At 38.1% G+C, this 12319-nt stretch overlaps 1 protein-coding gene across 1 annotated transcript; it reads right to left on the reverse strand.

The window, feature by feature from the left end:
* Positions 1-4742: 4742 nt before the first annotated feature.
* On the reverse strand, positions 4743-10361 carry LOC142164581 (uncharacterized). The gene is made up of 4 exons (XM_075222507.1): positions 6583-10361; positions 6367-6498; positions 5531-6293; positions 4743-5457 (listed from the first exon to the last, which is right to left on the reverse strand). Exons 2-3 carry the CDS (start codon positions 6377-6379, stop codon positions 5893-5895), a joined length of 414 nt encoding a protein of 137 aa, XP_075078608.1. The 5' UTR covers positions 6380-6498; positions 6583-10361; the 3' UTR covers positions 4743-5457; positions 5531-5892.
* Between the last annotated feature and the right edge of the window lie 1958 nt (positions 10362-12319).

The raw sequence follows: 12319 nt of genomic DNA on the forward strand, positions 1-12319 counted from the left end.
AGAGGTAATTCTAACAACTTTTGCTGCAGGTGTTGTTAAAGAAACTAAATTTCAGGTAGTTGATATGGAAATGACCTACAATATGATCATGGGGAGGCCTTGGATCCATGATATGGATGTTGTTCCATCAACTCTACATCAAGTTATTAAATTTCCATCACTGTGGGGGATTTTTCAAATTCGAGGGGATCAGCAAACAGCCAGAAGTATCAACACTGTAACAAATACGAGTTCCGTAAACAAAGAAAAATAGCAATTACAGGAAACAGTTGAAGGTGTCAGCAATCAAACCTCAACTGAGCGAGAGAAAACAGATTTAGACTCGAGACCTGATACAATTCAAGAACCTGAGGAGAATGAAAATATCAAAACAACCATCGAAGAACTCGAGGCTGTGATATTATTTGAGCAGTGGCCTGAACGTAAAGTTTATGTTGGAGCTAATTTAAATTCAAACATGCGAGGTATGTTAATTGAATTTCTAAAATCTAACGTGGACTATTTTGCTTGGTCCCATGTTGACATGACAGGGATACCACCAGATGTGATGACTCACAAATTAAACGAAGACCCATCCTTTACACCAATAAAGCAAAAGAAAAGAAAGCAAAGAGCTTTCAAAAATCAGGTAATTCAAGATGAGGTCCAAAAGCTATTAAAAATTGGGTCAATACGCGAGGTAAAGTATCCTAATTGGTTAGCAAACACAGTTGTTGTACCTAAAAAAAACGATAAGTGGCGGGTTTGCGTGGATTTTACAGATCTTAACAAAGCCTGCCCAAAAGATTCTTTCCCTTTACCGCATATAGATCAGTTAATTGATGCAACTGCAGGACATGAACTTTTGAGTTTTTTAGATGCATATTCGGGGTACAACCAAATTAAAATGGACCCCAGTGACGAAGAAAAACTTCTTTCATCACAGACAGGGGGACTTACTGTTATAAAGTAATGCCCTTTGGTCTCAAAAATGCTGGAGCAACCTATCAAAGGTTGGTCACCAAAATATTTCAAGAACATTTAGGAAAAATCATGGAGGTATATATAGACGATATGCTCGTCAAAACCCAGCATTCTCATGATCATATTTCTCATTTATCTGTTACATTTGAAATTTTACGAAAATTTAATATGAAACTCAATCCAGAAAAATGTGTATTTGGGGTTGCCTTAGGCAAATATTTGGGTTTTCTCGTTTCTAACCGTGGTATTGAGGTAAATCCTTCTCAGATCAAAGCAATAGAGGAGATTCCTGATATCCTTACAAGTAAAAAATAAGTCCAAAGGCTAACGGGAAGAATTGCAGCCTTGGAAAGATTTATTCCCAAATCTTCAGAAAAATGCTTTAAATTTTTCTCCGCACTCAAAAAGCAAGATCATTTTGAATGGAACGAAGATTGACAACAAGCCCTTAGAAATTTAAAAGCTTACTTGTCAAATCCACCATTATTGGCAAAACCAAAAGAAGGAGAAAAGCTACTCATCTATTTGGCCGTGTCAGAAGTTGCGGTAAGTGATGTTTTAGTCCGTGAGGACCAAGGCAAACAATCTCCTATCTATTATGTAAGCAAGTCTTTATTAGATGCTGAAACACGATATCCACAACTAGAAAGATTAGCATTAGCTTTGATCATGGCATCTAGAAAATTAAGACCTTATTTTCAATGTCATCCCATTGTTGTAGTTACTACTTTTCCATTACGAAACATTTTGCATAAACATGAATTGTCAGGGAGATTAGCAAAATGGGCTATAGAATTAAGTGAATACGAAATCATTTATCAACCTAGGACTGCTATACAATCTCAAGTATTAGCCGATTTCGTACCTGATTTTAGCCAGGGGATGCATTTAGAAGCAGAAAAAGAATTACAAGTTTTTAATGGTGCAAACCCGGGGACTTGGATTTTATTCACTGATGGTTCATCTAATGTAAAAGGAGCAGGTCTGGGTATAGTTCTCATACCACCTACGGGTGAAACTATTAGGCAAGCTATAAAATGTCATTCTATAACTAACAATGAAGCAGAGTACGAGGCTGTAATTGCAGGTTTAGAATTGGCAAGAGAACTCGGCATAACACAAATTATAATCAAGAGTGATTCTCAACTCGTGGTCAATCAAATGCTGGGGACTTATACAGCCAGGGAAACTCGAATGTAAGAATATCTCGAAAAGATACGGGAACTAATAAAGCAATTTCAAACTTGGAAGGTAATGCAGATCCCAAGAGATGAGAATGTGGAGGCAGATGCTTTAGCTAATCTCGCATCTGCAGCTGACGTAGCAAATGACGCAAATGCTTCAGTCATACATTTATTTCATTCCGTTCTTGAACCTGATAAGAATGAGGTAAATTTTAATCATTTAACATGGTATTGGAGAAACAAAATTATTGCTTTCTTACAGCACGGAACCGTGCCTAATGACAAAGGGAAGGCTCAGGCGCTTCGCAAAAAAGCTGCTTGATATTGTTTATATCAAGGAAATCTTTATCGAAAGATGTTCGGTGGACCACTAGCAAGGTGTCTCGGACCCTCTCAAACAGAATATGTGATGAGAAAAGTGCACGAAGGACATTGTGGAAATCACACAGGGGGAAGGTCACTGGTAAGAACATTGATTCAAGTAGGATATTATTAGCCTAAGATGGAAGAAGAGGCAAACAGTTTCGTGTCCAAATGTGATAAATGTCAAAGATACGGCGATAATATGTACAGACCAGCTGGGTTACTACACCCTGTTATATCCTCGTGGCCCTTTATGAAATGGGGAATGAATATCGTAGGTCCACTACCACAAGCAAAGGGTCAGGTAAAGTTTCTACTTGTACTCACAGATTATTTCACTAAATCGGTAGAAGCAGGAGCATTTAAACAGGTACGAGAGAAGGAAGTTAAAACTTCATATGGAGAAATATAATATGCCGCTTTGGAGCACCAAAGGAGATCGTGTGTGACAATGGACCACAATTCATAGGAGCTCAAATCATAGAATTTCTTCAAAGTTGGCAGATTAAAAGGATAACATCTACGCCATACCATCTAGTGGGTAATGGACAAGTGGAATCCACAAACAAAGTCATTATCAACAACTTGAAGAAGAGGTTACAGGATTCAAAAGGTAATTTTCCTGGGATATTACCTGGAGTACTATGGGCTTATCGTACAACGACAAAAACAAGCACGGGAGAAACACCATTTTCAATGGTTTATGGTGTGGAAGCCTTAATTCCAGTTGAAATAGGTGAACCGAGCACACGGTACGTTCAGGCAACGGAGGAATCTAATGATGAAGAGATGCAGGTCAACCTTGATTTGCTTGAAGGAAGAAGAGAAACTGCATTGATAAGAATAGCAGCACAAAAGCAAGTAATTGAACGATATTACAATAGGAAAGCACGCCTCAGATTTTTCAAAATTGGGGACTTCGTGCTTAAAAAGGTGCTCCAATCTGCAAAGGCTGCTAATTCAGGAAAGCTAAGTCCAACGTGGGAAGGACCATACAGAGTTCGTGACATTGCGGGAAAAGGAGCATACGAATTGGAGACAATGGACGGCAAAGTTTTACCCTCACATTGGAATGCCGTCCATTTAAAGAGATATTACTTCTGAGAAAGTACCCACGGTCAGGTATCGGCATGTTAAAAATTTTCTTTTGAATTATTAAAGTTTACTAACGATTTTAGATGCTAGGCAAAAACCCTAACTCATGCCAAATGATGAGTCACGACCTGCAAGGAAAAATGGAGTATTCTAAAATTCCCAGCCCAGGGTTACAATTAATCTGATGAAAATACACACGAGTTAGGCAGTTTTCATCTATAATCGCACCTCCGAGTCCCGTATATTTTTCTGTTTCAGGAAAAGGACCAAATTGAAAGAAATAAACAAGTGCTCGAGGCTTCATACTTCACCGCTCAAACACTTGGGGGACTACAGATATGTGTAGAAAAACAGATACGAATATCGAACAAAAGTCGGCCACAAAGAGACAAATGTTGAGAAAAAGTTACGAAGTCTTCAGAATTCATCATCATGTTCAACAAACACAAGACATTCATCATAATGTTTTTCCCATGAGAACAACAAAGTCATCTCTCAAACTCATAAACGAAGTCACCTCTCAAACCCTTCCTAATATATAAAGATAGGGTCATGACTATGTACTGAAACAGGTTATGAAGAAAAACCTTGTTTATTTTATATTATGTAAAAATCTGTTACAAGAAAAACAGTTACGAGAAAGTTATAGATGTATTTTAATACATGTAATAGTCAAAAAACTTGTTAAAGTTCATGAATAAAAACTTGTCAAAGTTGTTTCATACAAAACATGTGTATTCCTATTTCTTTCATCGTATTATAACACCATTATGAAGTTGAGACATCTTCTTCATTAAGTGTCGATAAAATAAAATGGCCCTCTTTTATAAGCCTCATGTTGATAATCCATGAGAAAAATCATAAAGCATTTTCAAAGGATAAAAATGCTAAGCTATTCTATAAGTCCTGGATAAATAGGCAAAAATAGAATATACAGAAGTACCGATAAAACTTCTTAATATAAAAGACTAAGTACAAACTTAGTTAGCGAAATATTTGTTTTTTTACAAATGGCTCATTATGATAACTGGGGACTTCATCAAAAGATCCCTTAAAAGTTGCCAAGGGATAACACCACCAATTAATAAAAAAAACAGTAAAGTTTGAAATACATTCTACTAGTCACTGAAGGGGTTGGAACATCAGAAGTTGCAATCTCATTTTCAGGGGCAGTCACAGGCACGGTAACAACTTTTGAGGGAACAACAATATGAGCGGTTTCAACTGGGCCTGGAGTGTTAAAATCACCGAGGGAAGCAAGAGTCACGGAAGCTTCAGCTTCCATGGACTGTGTCATAGAAGTTTCACCCTCGGGAGTCGGAATTGCAACTCCAATTGCCGTAGTAGCCGCTTCTTAATTTAAAAGCTCTTCTGCCCCAGGAGTTCCAAGTGCAGGAGAAGGAGTATCAACTGGTTGTTGGCTTTTTTCAATAGTGTCTAAAACTTTGGCTAATTCAGATTGCAAATCAAAGTTTTCTTGAGTAGCTTCCATCAAAGCATCACGACGAGATTTTAGAAAAGCGCAACTTACCTCTATGTTGACTGGCCTTTGATAATTGTTCTAAAAATGAGCACTCCAAAAGCTCCTTATCTTTTTCAAATTGGCTTGAAGAAGCCTTGGCAATTGCTAGCTCAGAAGTCAAACCACGCTTTTGCTGCTCCAGGTGATTTCTACTTTCTTGCAACTCCTCTATGGTCCCCTGAGCATTCTCAAACTGCTCCTTCCAGTTTGCTGCCTCAAGTTGGGTTTCCTTGGATATTCTCCTAGCCTCAGAGATAGCCTTTGCAGACTCTCGATCCTTCTTCTCTAGAGTGGAGATTCTTCCCATTGACTCAGTACCAATAAGATTAGCTTACAAGGGAAAGGCATCAAATGTGAGAATATAGATAGATATAAAAAAACTTGTAAGTTAAAAGAGAAGTACCTTCAAGGTAGAATGAACTATGTCATTCATCAGAGTCAAGCAACTGTGGCTCTCCATCTTCTTCTTCTCAATATCTCCGATTAGAGGCTCGAGCCAAACATCAGCTCCACCAGTCTTTCTCAAAAGGCTATGATTGGTAGGAACTTCAAGAGTAACACTTCTCATAGCCATGCCTCTGCTGCTAGAACCCGCTTCTGTATGCTGAACAGAGGGAGGGGGAACAATGGAATGAGGAGTAGTAGAAGAGGTAAAAACAATGGGAGCTGTGAGAATCAAAGCATGGACAGTAGGAGCAGATATGGGAACCAAAACAGGTAAGGAAACAGGAGTCGATAAAATAGGCAAAGAAATACTCGTGGTTGTCAAAGGAATAGAAGGAATAGAAGAAATGGGAATAGAAGAAGAGAAGGGAGTTTCATCAAGAACTGGTCCAAACTCTCCACTCTCAAACCACTACCAAAGAGACGTCGAATTGATTCATTAGAGCCTCTTGGAGTGGTATCCTCATCAGAAAGGATTTGAATAGGCTCGGAGATAGAGGCTCGAGCAGGAGTATCTTCAACTTCATCTCCATCAATGACGCATCTCCGGGCTCTTGGCCTAGCTATCAAAGAGGTATTCTCTTCTTCCTCATTCTCAGAACTTTCTTCTACAACTTTTCTTTTTGGTAGCGTGGCCCGAGTCTTTTCCAAATCAAGTGAAGCGGTTGAAGACGCTTGAATGGCAACGACTACCTCAGTTGTCATACCCCTGATACCAAATCCTGATAAAAAGAGGGATAAAGAATTAAAATAAGAAAGAATTCAATATACGGCAAAGCATAAGGAAATACATACCATGGATCTTCATTTTTCAACCATTCAAAAGAGAAATTGATTTCCAAGTTCTCGCCTCCATAGGCGCAATCTTCAAAATTGAATCTGCCCAACCACGGAAGTTAGGAACGTGTTCCACATCTCCCATGGTTGCTACAAAAAGCCAAAAAGAGACAAGATTAGAAAAGAAATCAAAATTCTTAAAAAATAGATACGGTAAGAAAAAGAAAAACTTACGTGCAAAATTCCACTTCTCAGGGAAGGGAATATTTGTTTCACCCAACAAATCCACCGTACGTACAACAACGTAACGACAATACCACCCTCGATCCTTGTCATCTTCGGGGTTTACCAAACCTTCTTGCTTCTTGTAGTCAAGGTAAAAACTCCATGGCGGAATAATTTGCGGTGGTATAGGTGAATAAGATGGGAAAAGGTAAAATTAACATTGGCTTTGGTAGACAAAATACCTTAAGCAAACCACAGCTCTCCAAATAAGAGGACCTACTTGTGCTAAGCAAATTTTGAAAAAGCGGCAAAATTCAAGTATAACTCGGTCAATGGCAGGATTAAATCCCAAAGTAAAGGGATAAGTATAAACGAAAGAGAATCCAATTCTGAAAGAAGAAATTCTCTGGTTTGGGGCAGGAATCATCATACGAAGATTATCTCTCCAATTACAATCTTTCCTAACAGTGGGAATCACAAGTTCAGTTATTAAAGAAGGATAGGTGTCAGCTTTTTCTAAATTTTTAACTTGTTCTTGGAGAGATCTTCTATCATTCCCAAAAGATAAATCATTGGGTACGATTTCTTCAACTAAAGGTTGCTGAGTAGGTTTAGAAAGTTATTTACCTTTAGAAGAGGGGGTCTTTGGGATAGAACTCCTAATACCAGAAGAAGAAGAAGAAACAGAACCAGATGAACCACCACGAGTGGATCCTAGGCTCAAGCTCCGAAGCCTACCTCCTCTGCCTCTCCTATGTCTTACGGGGGCATTGGGGAAGTGATTTAGAATTGGAACTTTTCTAGGGTTAGGGTTTGGAGATGACATTGTTGAAGAAGGATGAACTAAAAGGGAGAAAAAGCAAAAGTGAATAATAAATTGCTTGTTGAAGATCTATGAAGAAGAAGACAAAAGAAAGAGGGTTAAATATGTTTATAATGACAACCATCAAACTTAGAAGTGTAATGATGGAAAGCCTATAATAAAGGCAACTATCACTTCGTGAATAGTGGGAATGAAGAAGCCTTGAAAAAAGGGTGCAGAATTGCAGAACCAATCAGAAAGTGACACGTGTGTAGAGCATTAAATAAAAGGTGACACGTATGCAAAGCATTAATTAGAAGGGACAATTGAAGCGTCAGTACTGTCATAGTATTAATTACGGAAAAAATTCCCTTTTTATGAAGATCCACTTCCCAAATATTTAATTCATAAATAAATGGAAAGTAGGTGGACTATCTGTATTGGAAAAAAAAACTAAATTTACATTGAAGGTGACGTGGCATGACACGAGGACTGGTCAAATGGTCAAAATATGATGATCAGTTAAGAGGCACGAGTGACAACAGATACGGGGAAAGGAAAGCTAAATAGGCACGAGAGGCAATTCGAATAATACAAGCTTCATACCTATTTAGGTTATTTAAAGCCAAGAGATCAGAAGACATTGAAGACATGGATATGATGACGAAAAGGAGTCCAAATTCAATATTAAATACCCAATACGTTAGAGAATTGGTATTAAATAGGAATGATTGTGTAACGTCTTATTTAATGTCATTTATTGCTCATAATTGTCCCATTAAGACTAAAGTATTACTCCTTTACTTAGAATCAACTATAAAAGGAGGAGGTCTCGTCATTTGTAAGGATAGAGGATATCATCAACATTACATTGGAATACAAACCTATTTACTACTTATTTGTCATTCTCAAAAAGTCTATTATTTCTTTTTCGTCTCCTGATTATCAGTAGCCCGAATTTCTATTTGTCTTTAGCTTTGACCAAAGAATCATATTTTTGGTTAAACAAGGTGTCCCTTCATATTGCAGAAATCACATTTCATGAGCTTGTAGCAGTTCTCTCGTGTGTGACCTCGCAAGTGGCAAAATTTGCATTCTAATTTCTCGATTTCTGCCATGTATTTTTAGATGTGAACAAAGCTGTTGGATCTGTCACACCTCCTTTTTTTCAAACCTCACTAAACCTTCTTAAATAAATAAAAGAATTTGTGAAGTTTAAAAGGGGTTTTAATTAAAAAGTGATAAAATTGTGTTCAAAAGGAAATAACTTAGAGTTGCCACCTGACATTGGTTTCGGTGTGCCAGGTAACCATTTTTTAAAAATGATTTTCCTTTTAAAACAGTGTTGACTTCAAACGAAGTCTGCACCAGAGATTCGGGTAAGGGGGTTCATTTAACTCGGGGAGAAAATGTTAGGAACTCCTCAAGTTCCGTAACTAGTACGGTTGCATACTTGATCTAGTCGGCATTTAGAATATTCGAATTGAGGTAAAACAAACACAGAAAAAATAAACACACAAAAGGGCTCGAGGTCGTCCCCTCCTACTAAAAAAACAAAAATAAAAACAAAATACTACAAGCTCTACTCTTGGCCTCCAAATACAAGTTCTACGGGGCATTCCTCGGATAAAATATATACATATCCTTCGGGACATTCCTCAAATAAATTTAACTAAGGGAACGACCTCTCACCCCAAAGCTAATAAAATTCTAAAGCTTGCCTACCCAAGTGTGATCGGCCTAACATGCTCCTAGCGTTAATATTACGAAATTAAAATGAAGGCAAGAAAAGTTTTCTAAGCCTAATAGAGTAAAATTCAGTCCACAATCCAAATCAAGTTTCGTGAAATAAGACTCCAACAAGAGAATGTAACTTTAATTGATTTTCATTTAACCTATTAGTTACTTAAATCAATCCAAACCCAATTACCATTAATTTCAATCGATGTTATGGCTCACTTCATATCCTCAATGAACTTTAGCCCCAACATTATTAACCAAACAGATCTACGTTATTAACTAGCTAATTCATTTTTGTTCTTAATAATGCATCAAATTTAGATTAAACAAAACAAATCAAATTAAGAAAAAGTTTCAAGCAAACCACAAAACTAGCAGAATAGTCATACGACAATCATGATTACCAAACATTGATAAAAAAAATAAATAGAATTGTTTTTAAGTTAACGTAAGGGATGAACCTCATGATGATTGCCTTTTCGAATACACTAACAGTGATTGAATAGGAATCGAGGCCGGAACTTGACCGAAAAACCTTGACTGAAATCACACGAGACCGGAACCGTCGAGCCAAGAACTAAAACTTCGTTGTAAAGCTTGAAAGGCTACCTCGCCTTTTAACTAGAATTGAGCGCAACTCGAACAACCTTATATAGCATAACAATGGGGGGAGGAACGTTCTCTATATAGAAGATAAAAGTGGAAAGAGGAGTAGAGTCCGGCAACAGAGAGGCGGCAGCTGGTGGGAGGTTGGTTTCCAGCGATGGCTGCTTTGGTGAGTCTGAATGGGTGACGGGTGGTTTTGGTTGGTGGAGAGCCGCTAGAGCTTTGGCAGGTGAGATGGGGTGAGAGCCGACGGTTTTATGGTGCAAGGATGGTCAGCGACGACCTTCTCCGGCGAGGTTGAAGTAGCCGGTGGCAGTGAGTAACGGAGATAGAGATCGGAGTCTTCAGTTTTTTGTCTTGTCTTTCGTTGAAAAAAGAAGGAAATGGCTGAAAGGTTAAAAATGAAGAAAATCGAGTGGGGGTGGGGGTCTTTGAAATGGCGGATCAGCCTTCTATATTAGTGTCTATATCTCCCTTTCTAGGTTAGCTCCTTTGTATTTCAGCTGATAGCTCTCATGGAGAAGAAAACTCATGTCCAGGGGGGGTCATTTGTATTCTGTCTTGCGGTTGAACCTCAGCTCTTAGGGCCTCTTCAAATTTTCTTCTTTTTTGGGGTGTTTTCTTTAGTGTAAGAATGACTGAATACAAGAAGAGATGGTGTAGGGTATTAATAGATTAGGTCTAGGTTATTATGTGGGTTGAGGGTATTGGGCTCAGGGAATGGGCTAGAAACTTGGGCCTTTATGATTAGATTTGCTTAAAATTAACCCAATTAACTAAAAATTTATCCATCTAACATCAAGTCTTGCCTAATAAATAAAAAACAAAGATACAGTATTACCAAAAATATTAGTTGGCCCTACTTAAGTAAAAATAACTATTAAATAATATTAACCGTTAAAACAAACCTATTTTTGGTATTTTTCAAGATTAAAAATGACTACAAAACATTAATAAAACTATTTTTTTTGTAATTTTTATTTTCTTGTGATAAATTAAAGTAAAAAAGTCAAAATTAGTTGAAATAGTGATATTAGGCCTAAATTAAAAATTTACATGCTAAAATATAAAAATCTTGGGGAGGGTCAAACATCACATGTCTACAACTGTCCCTCTTTGACTGGAAATACGAAATATTTTTAGACAACGAACGACTAGACAAGTTTTTTGACCCGATCCTTATTTGGAGAGACTAAACTTAAGAGAAAAAGGGAATGTGACCAAGCCCTGGTATCTGAGCTGCCTACATATCCTTGGCTATAAAGGAATCAGGCCACGTGTAGTTTAGAAGTGAGTGAGATGATGGAGTATACCGAGGTGGAGAGCCGGTCGAGGTGTCGTTCCGTCGATGTTCCGGTCCGCAGTCTTGTTATTACACCAAAAATCAAAACATGAAAAAGACTAGCTAAGCCTGTCAACTATGAGTTACAAGATTCCTATCTATAAGTCTTCTGAAGCTTGATCTTGAGTCTTGAATGGTTCTTCATGCAGACTTTAGATTTGAACCTTAACGCTCGCTAGCTGCAGGTGCTAGTTCATTCTTCTTCAGCTTTTTCGGATCAAGACCGGATATGTAGCGCTCGTGACTTCAACCACGTCTTGAGCAGTTCACATCGTTTTTCTGCTTCTGCATTTTGGATTCACTTTATTTCTTTTTTTTTTATTGAGACTACTTCTGTTGGTCACCTCGGACTATTGACTCACATTCTTGCTGCGAGCTTCTGCTATTTCTAAGTTGAATTGAATTCTGAAATGACGTCCCTTGTTCTCCAGGTGGGTGTCTGATTGCTAAAACTTGAACTGTATTCCCTTGTTCTCCAGGTGGGCGCTTGATTGCCAAAACTTGAACTGTATTTCCTTGTTCTCCAGGTGGGTGTCTAATTGCCAAACCTTGAACTGTATTCCCTTGTTCTCCAGATAGGCGCCTGATTTCCAAAACTTGAAATAATTACGAAGCGAATTCCCTCATTCTCCAAGTGGGTGTCTGATTGCCAAAACTTGAACTGTATTCCCTTGTTCTCCAGGTGGGCGCCTGATTGACAAAATTTGAAATAATTCCGAAACGAATTATCTCATTCTCCAGGTGGGTGCCTGCTATCGAAACAACAAAACAAATAAAATTTTTTGCCCCAGTTTGTACTAGGAAGATTTGTGAGTTGTTAGCAAAACTGTAAATCACCTATGCTATTAATGCAATAATGAGAGTAAAACTAAAGACTTGATTAGGATGTGCGTCCTCTGTGAGTAAAACCAAGAATATTTGACTGGCAAGTGTGTCTGCTAAGAATAAAACTTGAATGACCCAGACTAGGAAGTGCGTCTCCTACGGGTGAAACTTGAATGAACCAAACTAGGAAGTGCGTCTCCTAGGGATAAAACTCAATTTATGAAATGCGTCTCCTAAAATAAAGATATAACCTGCAAGACCCAGACTAGGAAGTGCGTCTCCAAGGGGTGAAACTTCAATGACTCAAACTAGGAAGTGCGTCTCCTAGGAATGAATTCTCAATTTAGGAAGTGCGTCTCCTAAAGGTATATACTGAAAGACCCAGACTAGGAAGTGCGTCTCCTAGGGGTGAAATCTCAATTTAGGAAGTG

This window comes from Nicotiana tabacum, chromosome 10 (genome assembly GCF_000715075.1).
Source record: "Nicotiana tabacum cultivar K326 chromosome 10, ASM71507v2, whole genome shotgun sequence".
Classification (NCBI taxonomy): domain Eukaryota; kingdom Viridiplantae; phylum Streptophyta; class Magnoliopsida; order Solanales; family Solanaceae; genus Nicotiana; species Nicotiana tabacum.